Raw genomic sequence first — 17377 nt, forward strand, 5'->3', positions numbered from 1 at the left:
CTGAATGCCCAAGCTATTCCAGTGATCCCAAAAGATGCAGATACAGTTGCTACTGACAGCAATAGTGAATCATGGCTTCTCCGTGTCCAAAATGTTAATTCTTGATTTAGGAATGTCTTACATGCCTGTTCAGTGCCTGGATCTCACTCAGCAGATTATTTAGATTATTTAAGAAAAAGAAGAGATTGAGGCAAAGATGGCAAATAGCAATCAAAAACTGAGATGTCAGCCAGTTTTTACTTCCCTTAATCGGGAAGGGGATGAAAATGCTTGGGGGTGGGCTGGGCTGGGGAGGGTTTTAGAGAGACTCTGCAGTTCAGGGGATATAGCTGAAATTGTGATAACTGTGTTCATGGAGTGCTAAAGCAGTAAATCCTGTTTGGTGTTTACAAAAATTGGCAGTCTTCCAATTCATTGGTCAGAATTATTGGAGTTCTCAGCTGGGATAATTTAATTAGTGACAACACTTGGGCCAAGTGTCTCTAGGTAATGAAATGTGGGCTTTTCCTTACTTTCATATGTAATCATGCATACGGTGTGCTCTAGGGACTGACAAAAAATACACATAAATGTATATAGCGTATATAAGTGTTACCTGAAAGGATGTGGCAGTCGTTGTTATATGGCTATATCAAAACCCTCTTCTCTGACTGGAGTCTCACTATTCACGCACTGGTATTAATAAGGTCTAGTTTTTACCACTTTGGCATATAGCCCTAGTTTTCTCCATCTGTGTGGTTCTGTAATGCATGGTCAAGTGGATTGGCCTTATTTACTGTGCCTGCCATTGAGGAAGAGATTAGAGAAACAAACCTGCCTAAGGACTTGAGGGCTGGCATGACACTTGGATTATACAGCCAAAAAAAAAAAAAAGGCTTTATCAGTCTACCATCCATTGTTATAATGAACTCAGTGGCCCTGAACTCTGCAGCTGTCCTGTGTGTGAGGCCAGTGAAAATTTTCAGCATTCATGCTGTAGAGACCTTCAGTGTCTGTCTCCAGGATCAGGATTAAGGCTTAGCCCAGCCTAGTTGGCTGACCTGAGAAGTATCTTTTCTTCCTATCTCAGCAATTAGAGGTCATGATTTTCAGAAACATGTGACAGAACTGAATTGAACATCTTTCTATATAGAGAGTTTGAAAAATTGCCTTGACATTTATTCACCGAGGGACTAAGCCTACCAGTCCAGAGGAACTGTATGTGGAAGCCCTGATTAATCAGTTCTATCCCCTCCAAAGAGTAAAAAACCAATTCTCTATTCTTCCCTTCCACATCCACCAGTAAATTAATTTGGGGCTCCCACTACCTCTTTGTATGGCTCTGTCACTGTTGCCACCCTCCTAGACATTCAGGAAACCATCTGCTTCCTAGCTTTCTTTCATGTAGTCTGTTCTCCTCCTTTTTCTCATTCTCTTGAAGAAAAAGGAGCAACTATGATGTTCTGCTTCCCTCACAGATTATTGCTACCTCGTCCACCATATTCCCTCTTTTCTGTTAGAGGAACAGCAACACTTGGACCATTCTCCTGCTTTCCCTTCCTCTCAGAGCAGCCAGAGACGACTCTTCCCCATTCAGCTCACTGCCTGGGCAAAATCTGTGTTGTTCCTGGGAAAGCAGAACTATTAAGTTGATTGCATAAATGGATATTTTTGGAACCTTAGATAAGGGTCCCTTGTATTTTAAGGGCTGCAGAATTGTGCTTCAGCCTCTCTGCTTTTTTTTTTTCTTTTAAAGTTAACATGAAAAATTGAACTGAGTTTGAACTGATGGGTGTATTGAGTCTTCCTGAGTCTGCAGATCACATTGAACAAATGCTTAGAGTGTCAGTATTTTTAGCCATGAATGGAAGGTCTCATCTCTTTTTGTACAAAAAGAGATCAGCCATCAAAAGGAAGGACATCTATAGCCTGTTGTATAGGTGTTGCTATTGCTGAATTCTGTAGCTGCGATCCCCTTCTCATTGTGATCACTGTAGCTGGCACAGCTGCCAGAGTTATGGCGAAGTCCAGGGCTTGGTCACCAAATGATTCTCCATCACAAATGTATTGATCTCCTCTCTAGAAAGGTTAGGCAACTGCTCTGTGAATTTTGCCACAGAGCCTCAATTTCAGAAGTTATGTTTTGAGAGCAATGCCTGTTGATTTGCAATCATCATTGTAAGGAGGAGGTCAAATAAAATATTCCTGCCCATGAAATCCAACCTCTTTATCCTTGGGCATGGATTTGTTCCTCCCTTGACATAGTCTCTCATTGGTCACCATCATGACAAGCTGTGATGAACTGGGACTGTTCTTAATGTGGTCTTTGAATGCTGAGTGGGGAGTGTTGGCCTGGGAGGACGGTCTGCACTGGGGGATGGGAGACTGGCCTTGAGGGAGGATACTTGAGCATGTAACGTGAGAACCCAGGAAGGGGTTAGAGGCCAGGTGACAGCTTTGCCTGGGAAACTCAACAAAGGCTGGGGGAGGAGACACTGGGGAGAGAGTGAGTTTCAGGAGCTGGCTGGTGTAATGGAGGGGAGCCCAGACGGGGCTCTGACCCCCAGTGAAGCTGTGGTGCCCCTGGAACCCCAAGATGGACCTAATTGGGGGGGATCATGTTGTCTGTGCCTGCAAGACCTGTCTTGGACTGTGTTCCTGTCATCTAAATAAACCTTCTGCTTTACTGGCTGGCTGAGAGGCATGGTGAATCGCAGGAAGCCAGGGGTGGAGGGCTTGTGTCCCTCCACACTCCGTAACACAAGCAAGTTAGGAGCAGGATGCATATACAAGCACTCAAATCCCTCAGTAGGGATGTAGCTTGTCCATACTTATTGCCACAGAAGCTAAGGTGTTCCACAGAGTTCTGGCTGTTTCCAATAAATGCCTCATTGACCAGGAGAGCTACTGTTCCTGACGACAAGGACTGGAGAATGGCCACTAATTTGTGTATGTTTTCCTGCATACCTTCAGTCTGGATAGAAGGTGCCCAGAAATCCCCCAGCACTGGAGAGAAAGCATCTGGTCCCATGGCATTGTCCAGTGGCAAGGAGGACAAAGGACAAAGAATCACTGGATGCTCTTTGTGCAGCACTGTATAATGGCCTCAGGCTGTACCTGCGCTGAGGTGGCATCCTTTATCTGACTATGCAGCATGGGTGGCTGCATCACGGATTGGTTAGGTGATCTTACCTAGAGTGGGTTGAGGATCAGGAGCTAAAGGAATGAGGAGTGTCCTGTTGATACCAAGGCCATTGTGGATATGAGTAAAGCATCAATGTACAGGCCACGAGCCACTGTGCCTACTGTGTTATCAGTGCTGATCCTGGTATCAGTCAGTATAGCCAGGGGATGATCTAAGAGGCAAAGGGCACCAGTGCTAGCCCTGTGGGTACTGGCAGGTGAATTTCTCTGGCTTGGGTGCACGCATACCTGAGTAGAATACATGTGTGCATCCATATCTTAAACGACAGTTATGAAACAGGTAAGTACCAGTCTTTTCCCTGGAGAATGACATGCGTAAGGGCTGCTAATTATTTTAGGTAAATGCATTTGAAATGTACTTTTTGTTTCAATCCTGTATCAGGTAGTTTGGGTCCTTCAGACCTTTGAAATAAGAAGGAAATGTAGCTCAGTCCCCATGTTCCTTTTGTGCTTTTCAGTCTTGGTAGAGGCAGGGCCGGCTCTAGCCATTTTGCCACCCCAAGCACGGCGGCACGCTGCGGGGAGCGCTCTGCCGCTCGCCGGTCCCGTGGCTCCGGTGGACCTCCTGCAGGTGTGCCTGCGGGTGCTCCACCAGAGCCACGGGACCAGCAGACTCGCCACAGGCACGCCTGCGGGAGGTCCACGGGAGCTGCCTGCCGCCCTCCTGGCAACTGGCAGAGCGCCCCCCGCGGCATGCCGCTCCAAGCACGTGCTTGGCTGCTGGGGCCTGGAGCCAGCCCTGGATAGAGGACTTATGGGGGTGTTAGAGGTTTGGAGCACTAAGGGTGAGATTTTTGAAGGAGTGGTTTGCTTTGGAGGCTAACATCCTGTTCCTCTTCACTAAAATGGAAGCCAATCACTAGACTACTTCTGTGCATGAAATAGTGTGGTTTAGTGAACTGAGAGTGCATCCAGCAGTTGGGAACTCCAGAGTTCTAATCCTGGCTGTTCCACTTGCTGTGTGACTTTGTGCAAATCATTAACCTTTGTTTCTTCCTCCATTTTGTAAGATGGAGATATTTACCACAGATATTGAGGAATGTTGTTTGTAAAGTACTACAAATGCTAAATCCTAGGGTCATAAAAGAGGAGCAACAGTAATGTGATAAATCAAAATCTTCCTAGTTTTTCAGGGCAAAATGACTGGACTCCCCAGGTTATAAATCTAGTATCACAACCCTGCCATGACTCGTGAATCATAGTGGTTTTTTTCTTCCACAGGGTGTCTGTTTTTTAGCTTTTCTAATTCAGAGCTGCTTAATTTGTAGTGTGGTATAGTAATAGGGCAAGCTCTGAATTTGAATTGTCACAACAGTTAGTATGCACTGATCACATCCCTGTCCTCCACTATTTTTTTTTCAGCTGTCCTATTTCTGACATATCATTTAGTAATAATGATGCTTGCGACAGAGCCAGCATGATTACTTTTGCTGAATGGAAATTGCAAAATTGAGAAGATCTCATGTTCTTGCAAAATGCCACAGGACCACTGTTAGACTTCTGCAAAGTCTCTTCCATGAACTTAAAAGGAACTGTAAAACACACTCACTGGAATGTGTCTGATAGCCCCTTTTTTATTTTCTGGCAATGGCTTTCAACCTCCATTCCTCAGAAGTTCTGCCAAGAGCTTTTATAAAGGCCTTGCAGTTTCATTAAAGGCTGCACCGAGAAGTTATGGTCAGAGTTGTATTTGTCTAAATGTTCTAAAAACATACAACAGCAAACGTGTATTTCGTGCTCAGTAGCTGTGCCCCTAAACTTAAACAGAAAGCTGGAGGCAGCTTGAACAGACGGGAAGGACAGCAGCTTTTAAGACTATGATGTAAGCAGCAGATCTGGGAATAGAACCAGAAGAACGGACTTTACCCTGACCACTAGATAACATTACTTCTCATTTTGACACGTGGTGTTGGATTGCATCAGAAGTGACTAGATTTTATTAAATGTTCAGTTAAGTGAATCTCATCTAAATGAATAGGATTAGTTGGTACATCCCAGTCAGACCAAGTCTAAACTACAAAGTTTTTTTGTCAATATAGCTGTGTCCAGGGTATGGAAATATTTGAATTTGATTTTTTTTTAAATAATTTCTATGGCTAATATCAGTTTATTTTTAGGTATTTTCACTTAAATTTCAGTTATGTAAAATTATGGGTTTTGAGCATTTTTAATTTTTTAATCAATATTAATTTTCACAATTGCAGGAAATTGACTTCCCCCTTAGACTATTTTAATTATAGGAAATGTTGAGATTCAAAAAGTTAAAGCTTTTGTAAACCATTAAAACACAAATTGTCAACATCACTTGCCAATATACAAAGTAAATATACTTTAAATCAGCAAATCATACCTGTTTTTACTATTCATTTGATAGTCCACTTGTAACAAGTTTAATTCAAAAGTCTAAATGACTCAAAATCCAGTGTAGCAAATTCTCAAGCAGCATTTTTCTTTCTTTACCTTTCTGTAAATTTTTACTGTCATCAGTGGAAATATTTTGTCATTTGTGTGTACGCAGTGAAATCGATATTTACTGACATTTATTGATAAAAATATAATCCTTCCTAGCCTATCTATAGCTGACATAGCTATGCCAGCAAAACCCCCAGTGCAGACACAGCTGTGCCAACAGAGTGCTGCTGTATTGCCAGAGCCTGCGTAGTGTAGACTAACCCTTAGTCTAGTCCTCTTGAGCCTTGGTCTAGAATAGACCTGTACTTTATTCAGACTCAGTGAAACCTGTCTGTGCTCTTCAGTGAGTAAGTAGGGAAGAGATCTCTACAGGGTCTAAGAATTTATATTTATGGTTCAGTTTAATTGCTTTGTTGATAGTTTCTCTTTAGGGGGCCTCCTTAAACAGGGGTGATTTGTCTGTCAACTTAATGAAACTTTAGCACAGGGAACCGTGTTAGACAAATGGCCATCTGAGCAGGACCTGAGTAAATTAATCCACTCTGCATAACAGGAAACTGGGGAAGTGCTGCGTTCTTCAGTAGTTCCACAATTAAATGTGGATTGGGTTTGAGACTAAGGAAGGATGGTTTTTGTTTTCTGTTTCTGTAATAGCATCCTGAGCGATGTAGTTACCTATAAAAGGTAGCTGGTCCTTGGCTTCAATCAGAGTAAACTAGTTCGTGAACTATTGGAGGAAAACACTGTTCCCCTTTCTCTTTTTAAGAAACTGTTCTTGAGAGCAGAGCTATGGGATTTAATACACATGAGAGCCAAGCTATGGAGTTAGATCTACAATAAAGATCTTTTAATACCATGTATCAGATTGAATCACTGTAATGAAAGTGCAGTGTGTTTACTGCACCCTGGAACAACTGAACAGTCATTACTCCTTTGGTCCTAAAATCATAGGAACTAAAATGGCAAGTTTTTATGCTTGGTAACATTATCTCAGGTGCCTGTCTTGAAGCTCATTTTTGGATTTCCTCAGTATGTTAATAGTACTTTTGGGGGTCGTTAAGCTGGAAGGAGGCCCAACCAGAGAGAATGTATTGGTTACAACTACTTCGAACTCCATAAAGCTATTCTTATTATGGCTTATTAGTAGTTTGACATTTTAACTTGTATTGCTAGCACTTACTCTGACTACATGTTCACTAGCCTTTCCATACAATTTCTTGTTACCAGTGGTTCTGCTCTACCTACAGTAGTCACAGTGAGAGGAGTAGCATAAATGAAACTATTGCAATCTCTCACATTTCTGTCACTGTGCCTACCCTTTAAAGGGGGTCATAACAACACAACAGTAAAAATGTTGGCACTTGATCTAGGCTTACCTATGTCGATGGTAGCAACAGTGGGAAACTTCAGTGAAAATTTAGTGCAGATGAGGCCTGTGGCTAAACTTGTGGAGTGTTACTCAGCAGGTCTTTTGTACTGCTATACAACTTGATTTAGTATAGTGGCTTTTATCATAGTGTTTACAAAGCTAAATATAGTTAGAAAAAAGCCAAAGAGAACAATCAAGATGTGTAGGCTAGGGAGAAAGAGAATCATCTATCTGTTTAGATGAGTTCAGAAAATAGTCCAGATGGTAGGAGCTACAGAGAAGTGTCAGTGAAGGGATAGAAGTCTGGTGCTAGAGAGGGTAGGAAGTAGTAGGAACGCTTGGGAGGTTAGTCTGGGCAAATTCATGTAGGATTTTAAAAACAAAGGTAGTTTTGAACTAGAATCTTGATCACTGATTACCTGACATGTTCCTGACTGATTCTTCCATGCTTACTGCATTTCTTATGCTACCTAATGTTAGGCACTGAGCTGTAGGTTTCCTGTCCACCATAATTCTTACTCTGTTTTTGTCAAGAGTTTTGCAGTTTAAATGATGGAATGGTACTTGCAACTTGTCTCTAATTTACGTGTTAAAAAGGGTATCCGTTACAAAGCTATCTTTCCCTCTCATCATTTCTTTGATGGTTTGGGATATTATTTTAGCATACCTGTAAGCATTCTTACAGCACTGTAGTGATAGGTATGAATTGGAGTGACAGGCTTGGGGAGAGCCTTTTTCCTGTTCAGGCAGTGTGAAGAGAGAAATCATGGGTCCTGGCATGGTTGGTTTCTGTGACTTCCACTGTTCTGTATGTTTATGGTAACTTTCAGCTTTGTTTTATATTTCGCTGCTGAGAGAAACTACTAGTTTCCTTCTGAGGAGAGAGGAAAATATCCATGGATAACACAATATAATCAAGAAAAGTACTTCAAAATGTACAGGACAAAACCAGTTCTCCTTCACTCTAGTTGAAAGTGTTTAAACTTCTTGACTGTTGTGGCAGTGAATGGGGTCAATCTGAGAACCCTGTGTATGCCACGTTGAAGTACAGGGCTACCCTTGCCCACTTTTCAGACTTGATTGATGTGTGAGCCCCTCCTGTTAGCTACTTTTGCATGGGCCTGATTATTATTATTGTAGTGTTTTTAAAGGGATGAGGACGGGGAAAGTATTTATATGGAGGTATGAGCAGCAGGAAATCTGGGGTGGAAAATGGCAAACCTTTGAACCCTTTTCATGGCAGTTGACACGAGTTGTTGAGATGTTAAGCTATGCCACTTGATTGTTGACTGCGGCTTGATATGAAATGTATTTACACTCATTATTTTGCTGTCTCAAGCCTGCATTTGATGGTCTGCATTTTTCACAGCCTCTGTATTTGTCTGGATGTTGCTTGGCTAACAATAACAGATACACAGTTCTTCTTGTTACGCAGCTGTGTCCAAGAAGCTCAGCGCATCAGCTCCTGGTCTGTAAAATGGAGATATTTCCCTATCTTCCCCCTCACACGCACACACATGGGGTGTGGTGAGGATAAATTGTATGAGATGCGAAGAAAAGCCAAAAAATATGAAATTTAGAAAGTTGGGTATTCCTGAACCAGCCTTCTCTTCTCAGTTGTTTAACTGTATTCTTTAATGTCTAACATTTGATCTGGTGTAGTTAGAATGAACTGGAGTGAAATGATGACATGGAGGGCATAAACCAAGAAAAAGGAAACTTGCTCTGTGGTTTATAACCTGTTTGTCTTACTCGTATTAGAATGCTGGCTATTTTGATGTACAAGTTATCCTGTGCTATGGTAAGGTGCTGTTTCCTTAACAAAGCGCAGAAGGATATGTCCTCTTACTGCCATTCCTGAATGCTGAGAGTATGAGATACTTGGTGTGAAGGGTTTAGGCTACATGCCTTGCTACGTCAGTAGAATCCTCAACGGAAGGACATAGAGGGCAGCCTTGATATATACTTAAATGATTTTCATTGCCAACCAGGACCTGTCTAGGTTCCTTTATACAAAGCCAGCAAAAGGATAAATCTCAGGTTTTGTCTACACTACACAGCCGTGTCACTAAAAGTCAGGTAGTGTAAATGCTGTTTGTTGGCACTTTTGCCGACAAAGTACTTCCACCCCCTATGAGTGGGGTTCTCACTGTTGACAGGAGAGCGCTGCTGCCGATGATAAGCTGTTTACTCTGCTACTTGCCACTGCAAAACTTTTGTCTTGGGGTGGGGGTAAGGGGCAGGAAGAATTTTTTAAGCACCTGTGAATGACTAAAGTTTTTCGTTGTCTTTTAAAAGTAGGTTAATTGAATATGAAAGTGAATGCTATAATCAATAAATGTTTCCTGAATTATGTTAAATGTTATCCTATTTCTAAACGAATGTTGTATTGAAAATTCATAACCTTGTAATAGAAATTGACAGGGGAAGCGGCGGTTTGGGCAAGGAACTGCCGTGGAGTTTCCAGCACTGAAGAGGCTCTAACTGGATAGAAATTCTAGCTGTCAGTAGCTAACGATGACTGGAATTTTCATGAGGTAACATTGTTCATTGTAATGAACTTTGTTACGTGATTTGTAACATTCAGAATCGTTTGAGGCTGGCTGCAGATTCAGAAAGTGATTGCATTCAGTTAATGTTTGGAAGATTTTCTTCTCAGGCATTTAATTTTTTTAAGGAAGCTGAGAAACTAAAGTAAAAATCTGCAGCTAGGGAGGATTTTGAGTAAGTTCTACACTAATGGAATTGTGGAGTACACAGGGCTGCCTTTATAGCACAAAAACAATATACTGCAAGACTGTGCATTATAATGTTCAATTTGCAGCTGCTGTCTTCCTCCCTGTCACTTTACTGACCTACCTTTTTAAGAGGGGTGAGTTATGGGAGTCAACATACAGTTCCCAAGCTATACTTAAAGCAGAAAACATTTGGTACATAAACAGCTTTGTCCTGAGCCTACTGATCAACCTTGATGTGGTTTTTCACCGTGTTGCTGCCACATTATTTTAACAGTAGTTACCACAAATTGCCAGCCCATTCTATTAAGTTATCTTTTTTTTCACATTTGTGGCACCTAGCAACGAAAACATACCACCACTCTTCCCCTCCACCATTTTGTACATCAGTACAAGCCACCCTGATATGGCTAAAATTGCAGTTGTACTCTAATAGTCACATTTGTGGGCATCCCCACCCCCCAAACCAGGATATCTGAATGTGGTTGTCAGTCTGGAAATGTTCCAATTTTTACAGTTGCTAGAGGTTTGGTTGTAGTTCTCCCATTCACAGTTTCTGCAGGCACCTCAGAACATATAGCTTGTGTTTTGAAACTGTCAGGAAGAGGATAATGTTCAATTTGCCAGAAAGGTTCTGTAATGGGTCCCCGTGGTGCATCCTGGAACTTTGGTACCGCTAAATCGTCTGTCTTCCCAACCTGGGCTCCCTCTCGCACTGTGATGCTGTGACAAGCTGCAGACCCCTCCAGGTCCTGCCCTCACATAACTGTTTACAGGCAAGGACACACCCAGCTTTCTCCAGCCACTCATGAACCAACAATAGAGAGGCTCCAGCCAGCTCCCCAGGATAGGACTCCACAGCTATACCACCCTGCCCTCCTTAAAAGCCTGACCAGTGTAAGCTTATTACCTGGTCCGCTCCTCTCTCAACGTGGAGAAGACATAAGTAGGTTTTTGTTAACTGATCTACGACTTTTTCATGCACTTCACTCTAACTACACTGGTTTTAGGTGAAATATAAAACAGATTTATTACCTACCAAGAGAGAGATTTTAAAGTGATTATTAACAATAAGTGTACAGATAAAAGTAGATTACCTAAGCCCTCGTCCAGACTAACCCGCGGCATCGGCGGGTTAAAATCGATTGCTCGGGGATCGATATATCGCGTCTAGTCTGGATGCGGTGTATCGATCCCCGAGCGCGCTTACATCGATTCCGGAACTCCATCAATCCGAACGGAGTTCCGGAATCGACACGGAGAGCCGCGGACATCGATGCAGCGCCGTCCAGACTGGTGAGTACCTCGATTTTAGAAATTCGACTTCAGCTATGTTATTCTCGTAGCTGAAGTTGCGTATCTAAAATCGATTTTAATTCCTAGTCTGGACGTGGCCTAAGAAATAAAACAAAATTGCAATTCAAGTTCTGTAAACTAGACAGGATTTGAATCAAGCAGTGTCTCACTCTGATGGTACAAACAGTCCATCAATCTTCCATATACAGGCTGGAATTCCTCCTTTCCCACCTGGGACCACCTGGCCAGTCTAGTCTTTGTTCCTGAGGTGTTTCCAGGTGTCGAGTTGTGGGGGGAGTGAGGCCAAGTGATGTCACTTCCCCCTTTTATAACTTCTGCCCTGTGACAAACTTCATTGTCCCAAAAAAGCCCCCAGCACAGTTAGTGGAAAAGTACAGGCACAAGATGGAGTCCAGTGTCAGATGAGCTAGTCACATGCCCATTCATGCTTTGAGTCATACTAGGGGCCATTACCCATATTCTGGCTAGAACATCCATAGGAAAGTCCATCAGGTGGGAGTAAGCTGCTTCCATAGCCCATTGTGTTCATTGATCGGTCATCAACTTGAATAGTCCATTCACAGTGTGCTGGGTAGACTGGATGTATACCTTGTGTGGGAGTTACCACAGGAGCAAACACATTTGAAGTACAGGTATATAGTCAGTATTCATAAAACAAAAATGATACATGCATGCAAATAGGATTATTGTATTCAGCAAACCATAACTTTTCCCTTCACCCCTCACATGACCTATTTTGTACAAGATTTGTTGTGATTATATAACAGTGGTGAATATGGGGGTGCCAGGGTGTTGCTTTGTGGTACAGAGTATCACAGGTTCCTTTCTACAATTTCTTAAATTATTGGAAATATTCACAGGGTGTAGGACTGGGAATATCTTGAATATTTTCTTCAAGCTGTTGCAGCAAAAGCTGCCTTGCTGAGCAGCCATTCAGCAATCCTTTTCTCTGTTTCCATGGGGACAGATGGGCTTTTGCTGATAAGTGATCTATTATGGAACTAGGAAAGTGACAGGTAGTATTTGAGCCACTATTACTGTAACACAGGGCTGACTACAGACTCAAGACCATCACATGACAGTATTTGTATTCAAATGTAATGGCTAAAAATATCCCTCCTTTTCCTTCCTCTTACGCACAAATGCTCCAGTGTAAAAGGAACACGGTTTTAAATTTCTCATTTGACTGCATCAATAGCAGATTTGGCTGCAAAAGAAACTCAAATTCATGTTTAACCCATACAGAGAACAGGAATTCTCAATGCATTTCAGTGAGGATTACAGGGTTTGGGATTCCACGTTTCTGCAAGCTCCCAAAACCACCTTCATCTAGAGCAGCAAAACTTACGAAATTTTGTTCAACACTTTCATTTGGAGGATTTAGCTCTTTCTGTATGCCCTTCAGATTACTAGCTTGTACAGTTGGTTGAGGTTGGGAAGAACTGTTACTTTACTTTGCAGCATTCTGGTGAAATAATCTGAAAATTTTGTGGCAGCTTCAGTGAAATTTTAAAAATTAGGTTTTTTAAAATAAATGGGATATAAAAATAATGCTTGGGATTATGGGAGATAAGTAGGTTTGTCAGACATTTCTCCTAAAATTTTCAGCAGCAGAATAGGTAACTGATGCTTTAATTGTTACCATTTGGTTTCAGAGTTTTCCCCAACTGAGATTGGGCCTGTTCCTACTCCTCAGAGCTGTTGTTTCAGGCTGTCTGCAGTCTCAGAGCCAACAAACACTCTATTAGTTTACTCTCAGCTGTATTCATGGACATGAATACTAAAAGTGTGGGGGGGTTTAGATAAAAGCTGAAATTTTGCAGAATGCTGCTGTAGTAAGGGGCAGATTCCATGGCTGCAGAATTGTGGGATAAATTGGGCCTAGCTAAAAGAGCTGTTATCTGTTGAACTAATTATGTGGCTTCTGGCTCTCTTTGACAGTTCCACTGCCATCTACTAAATCATTTTTTAAATATTCCTTTATTTAACTCCTGCTTTGTGTTTTTCATTGCATCTCATGGCCTTTGGAGTCATAGTCATTGCATAGAGGATCGACAGGTCTCCCATTCTTTTGAAGTCAAAGACCAGTTTCCTTTGATTTGCTATCACTAATGCATCCCTTAGCAATGCCTCCATCCTACATTTGGCTCTGGGCCAAATGTTAATGAGTACCTACAGGCGTATAGAGTTTGGATCTCCATAGCTAAGCATATCTCTTGAGCCAAGATCAAGCTCATTCAAATCATGTATGTTTGAGTATTAGATTTTCAAATAATTTTTAATGCATCCTTACATTTTGGGAAGTATTTCTTAATACTGAGCTATGATCCACCTATAAGTCTTCACTTTTATTCTAGAGGAGGAAAGAGGAGTCAATTATGTTCCCTAAAAGCTACACACGATAAAACTTCAGAAAGGTTTGATCTGTGCCATAGATTCTATGGTAAAAAAAGGAAACAGCACAGTCCCAACAAGTAACTATTCAGTCGTGGCATTCAGCATGTGCAGAACGCTATCAAATACACCAATATAATCAACTGCAAACATGCTGCAAGTCAGCCTGCTGATGACTGCCAAGATATATAGCAACTGGAGCCTAACAAACACTAAAACAATACGTGCAAAACAAAGGAGTAGCTGCACAAAAGGTAGTCAAAAGAAAGATCCTTTTAAAATTAAATTTGTCTGAATGCACTTTCATTATATTTTTTTATTTTTCTTGTGTCTGCGTCATAGAAGGTACAACCCTTTCTGTTATACTCTTGGAGAGGGCAGACTCTCCATGGCTGCTTGATTCCTATCTAAATGAGTAGTTTGGTCTGGGTTGTAGCGTTGGCATTAAGGAAGAAATGGCTGTTAGACGGTTATCCATTATTATTAGAAAACTGTTACTCATTTGCTAAAATCGATCATAGTTATTCAGGTTTTACTGTTATCTACTTTACTAGAGCCCAGTTCAATCCAGAGTGGGGTTTCCTTCTTATCCAGATCTAGCTATTGGAGTGGTGTAGGTTATGATATTAAAATGCCACACAGTCATCAGCTACAAGGGCCTTGCTGAGGCATGTATTAATAGCATTACTTTGTGTAATTCTGCTTTCCCCCCCCCTTCCTCTCACCCCTCTACCAAAAAAAAATGGTGATTAGATGACCAAAACTTCAGAAGTGGAAATAATTGCTAGTGAAAACAGGTTTTTCCTGAGAGGATTTCTCCATTATAGAGATGGCTGTAAATCAACACAGATCTAACCTGTGAACTATTTCAGAGTGGTAGCCGTGTTAGTCTGTATCCACAAAAAGAATGAGGAGTACTTGTAGCACCTTAGAGCCTAACAAATTTATTTAAGCATGAGCTTTCAGCCCACGAAAGCTTACGCTTAAATAGGTTTTAGCCCACGAAAGCTTATGCTTAAATAAATTTGTTAGTCTCTAAGGTGCCACACGTACTCCTGTTCTTTCTTGTGAAGTGTGTAACTGCTTTGTGGGTGCAGCAGTAGATTTTTCACACACCTTTCACACATTTAAAGCCTAATAGTAGCATGCACTGTTCCTCCTTTTGCCTTTCCCCATCTTCATCTACCAAGGCAGCCTGCTGGTCCCATGGTGCTTTTGTTATAAAGGGCCAAAGCCATCTCTGAATTTTTAATCTTCTAGATTGACAGCTTTTTGTTAGTTACTCATCCAGGAGAAAAGCTCTAGAGAGTTAACTTGGGAGGGAATGAATAAGGTTGTGGGATATTGGCCAAAAAGCATAGCTTTCCAACAAAAATAAAGATGTCCCTTGTACTCTACTGTCCTTCATTAATCCAGCTTCATCCCTTATGACTTTCTGGTCTTGTACTCATTTTCAAGTGTTGTCATAGTCAGAAAAGTGCATATTAAAAATGGGTACCTCATGTTCCTACATCCACTGATAATGTGCCAGAGTTCCAGTGACTCACTTTATTGATGTACGCCTTGTCCGCACTAAGGAACTTTACCAAAAAAATTCACCACTGCAGCTCCCTGTTCATCTGGGTTTAATTAATGGTAAAAACACCTGAAGCAGCCAGTCTTGTTTACACTTGGGCTCCCAACAATGCTACCATTAGGGATTTTTAAAACAAATTCCCTAATATAAGCACTACTTAAAACCCTGTGGCTCCAGTACAACCACAGGAGAGAGAGACTATCATCAGAATTGCCGAGTAAGTTCTGAATGAATAATTATCAGCGGTAAAAGGAAGAATACAGCTTGTTTCTCGGATCTCAGGTTGAATTTGCAGTGGTGGCAATTAACCAAATACTCCTTGGATTTATAAACTGAACTTGATCTAAAGAAGTTGCTGAGGGTAAATATGGAACATACAGACTGTGGCTCTGGCTACACTAGAGAGCATACAGCGGTGCAGCTGAGCCTTAGTAAGCTGTCTAGTGTAGCCGCTGTGAACTGACGAGAGAGTTCTCCCCATTGAGTTAATCCATCCCCAACGAGCAGGGGCAGCTATGTCGGTGAGAAAAGCTCTCCTGCTGACATAGCACTGTCCATTTCGGCGCTTAAATCAGCATAAGTTATGTCACGGAGAGGTGGCTGATTCACACCTCTGAGTGACATAACTTATGTCTACTTAAGCTGTAGTGTAGCCATAGTCTGACTTTCCTACTAAACCACCCAACTTCAACATTGAAGTTTCAGATGATTTCAAGTGATTTTTTTTTTCCCTTCACCCTGCCTGCCATAGCTTTCAAAGTGCATAGGGTGCATTGGAGGAGAATAGCAGATACATTTCTTGAAATGTGTATCATAAGAGAACCCTGGCTTCCTAAGCACAATTCTGTCTTCTGCTATATACTGAAGTAAGGTAAATAGTTTCATTGTTTTTGTTTCCTGCAGGTTTTGAATGAAGAATGCGATCAGAACTGGTACAAGGCAGAACTCAATGGGAAGGATGGCTTCATTCCCAAGAACTACATAGAAATGAAACCACATCCGTAAGTGGAGCGTCACTGATCCCCTTCCCCCACTCTGCCTTGTTTTCATTTGCCCTTGAAGTAATAGGGAGGGCTGCTGAGCACATTGTAATGAGTGTTGGACCTTAGTCACTGGCACAGTCCTGTGGACTTCGTAAGGTATAAAGGGGTTACTACTAGCTGCTGCACCCAGAACAGCCCTGTTATGATGAATCTTATGTGTTGAGAAGCTACTCAAGGCGGGCTTTGCTGGAAGTGGGAACCAAGTAACTACACTGGTACATTTAGCATGGACATTTCATATCAAAGGTTTACCTACAAAAGTAGCTTTATTTAAGTGATATGCCAGCAATTTTCACTCTTACTCTGTTAAAACCTATGTTGCGAAGTATCAAAACACATATAGGGCAGAATTAAGGTCAAACACATGGCATTTCTGATTTTTGCAGTGCTTAACCACACAACTTTGACAGTCTCTTATTATAGGGTTGTTTTAAATAGTCTCCTATTTTTAACAAAAAATATAGAACAATACATAAGGAGCTACACTAACTCTGAAGCTCTTCTGGCTCCCAGATTTGACATCATGAAATTTCCAGGCAATTTATTTAGTTGGATTCCACCAGGACATCCTTTCTCCTTGATCCTCAAGAGGTCTGCAGGAGAATGTCCCAGTACTGCAAACCATAGGAGCTGTGCAATTGTCCTTCCTCAAATACTGAAGAACAAGAACATGGTAACAGTACTGTTCTATGACTCTGGCTGGCCTCTTGATTATTTCTTTTCAGACACTTTTGCATCTTTTCTTGTTCTCGGGTTATACTGAAATTTTAGCTCGTTGAAGTGCTTGACAAGAAAGCAGTAGCTCTGTGCAGTGCAATTCTGAAGAGTAAAGAATCTTCTGGGCCGTCCAATAAAAGCTGTCACTGGGGTTTCTATCAGTAACTGTAACGCTGCAGTTCACAAACACTGTTGGTGCTGCTTTCGTCAATAGTTGGCTTCAGTATTTAAATAATGAAGAAGAAATTGCAGTTAAATATTGAACAAGAATTTTTTCTGTGGGGCCTGCCTTCCAGACAGAAAGATGAAGATTCTCCCAGGCAGTGCGCTAAGAATGTGGTGAGGAGCATCGTATTAGAGGTAGATTAATCTGGGTAGGAAGCATGACAAGGTCAGTCAAGACCTGTGAAGGGTCTCTCAAACTGTTTAAAGCCTCGTCTACACTGGGGGAATTCTGTAGAAATTTTCATTGTTAATGATTGTTCAGCTTTGCTGGTGTCAGTAGTGTTGGGAGCCCTAATGTAGCTGGTCTACTAGTGGTTTTAAGCATTATCAATTATTTCCTCTGAGCGAGTTTAGATGAATATTTAAATTGCTTACAGAAGTCAGTGCCCCAGGGGTTCCCATCATC

At 41.6% G+C, this 17377-nt stretch overlaps 1 protein-coding gene across 1 annotated transcript in view; it reads left to right on the plus strand.

Annotated features, from left to right (window-relative positions):
• The window catches only part of GRB2 (growth factor receptor bound protein 2), a 66414-nt gene that overhangs the window by 36090 nt on the left and 12947 nt on the right, over positions 1 to 17377 (plus strand). Inside the window, exon 3 of the mRNA XM_030534310.1 lies at positions 15890 to 15987. Within this exon, the coding sequence (XP_030390170.1) occupies positions 15890 to 15987 (98 nt within the window). The remainder of the gene's footprint in view (positions 1 to 15889; positions 15988 to 17377) is intronic.

This window comes from Gopherus evgoodei, chromosome 15 (genome assembly GCF_007399415.2).
Source record: "Gopherus evgoodei ecotype Sinaloan lineage chromosome 15, rGopEvg1_v1.p, whole genome shotgun sequence".
In the NCBI taxonomy this organism is placed as follows: domain Eukaryota; kingdom Metazoa; phylum Chordata; order Testudines; family Testudinidae; genus Gopherus; species Gopherus evgoodei.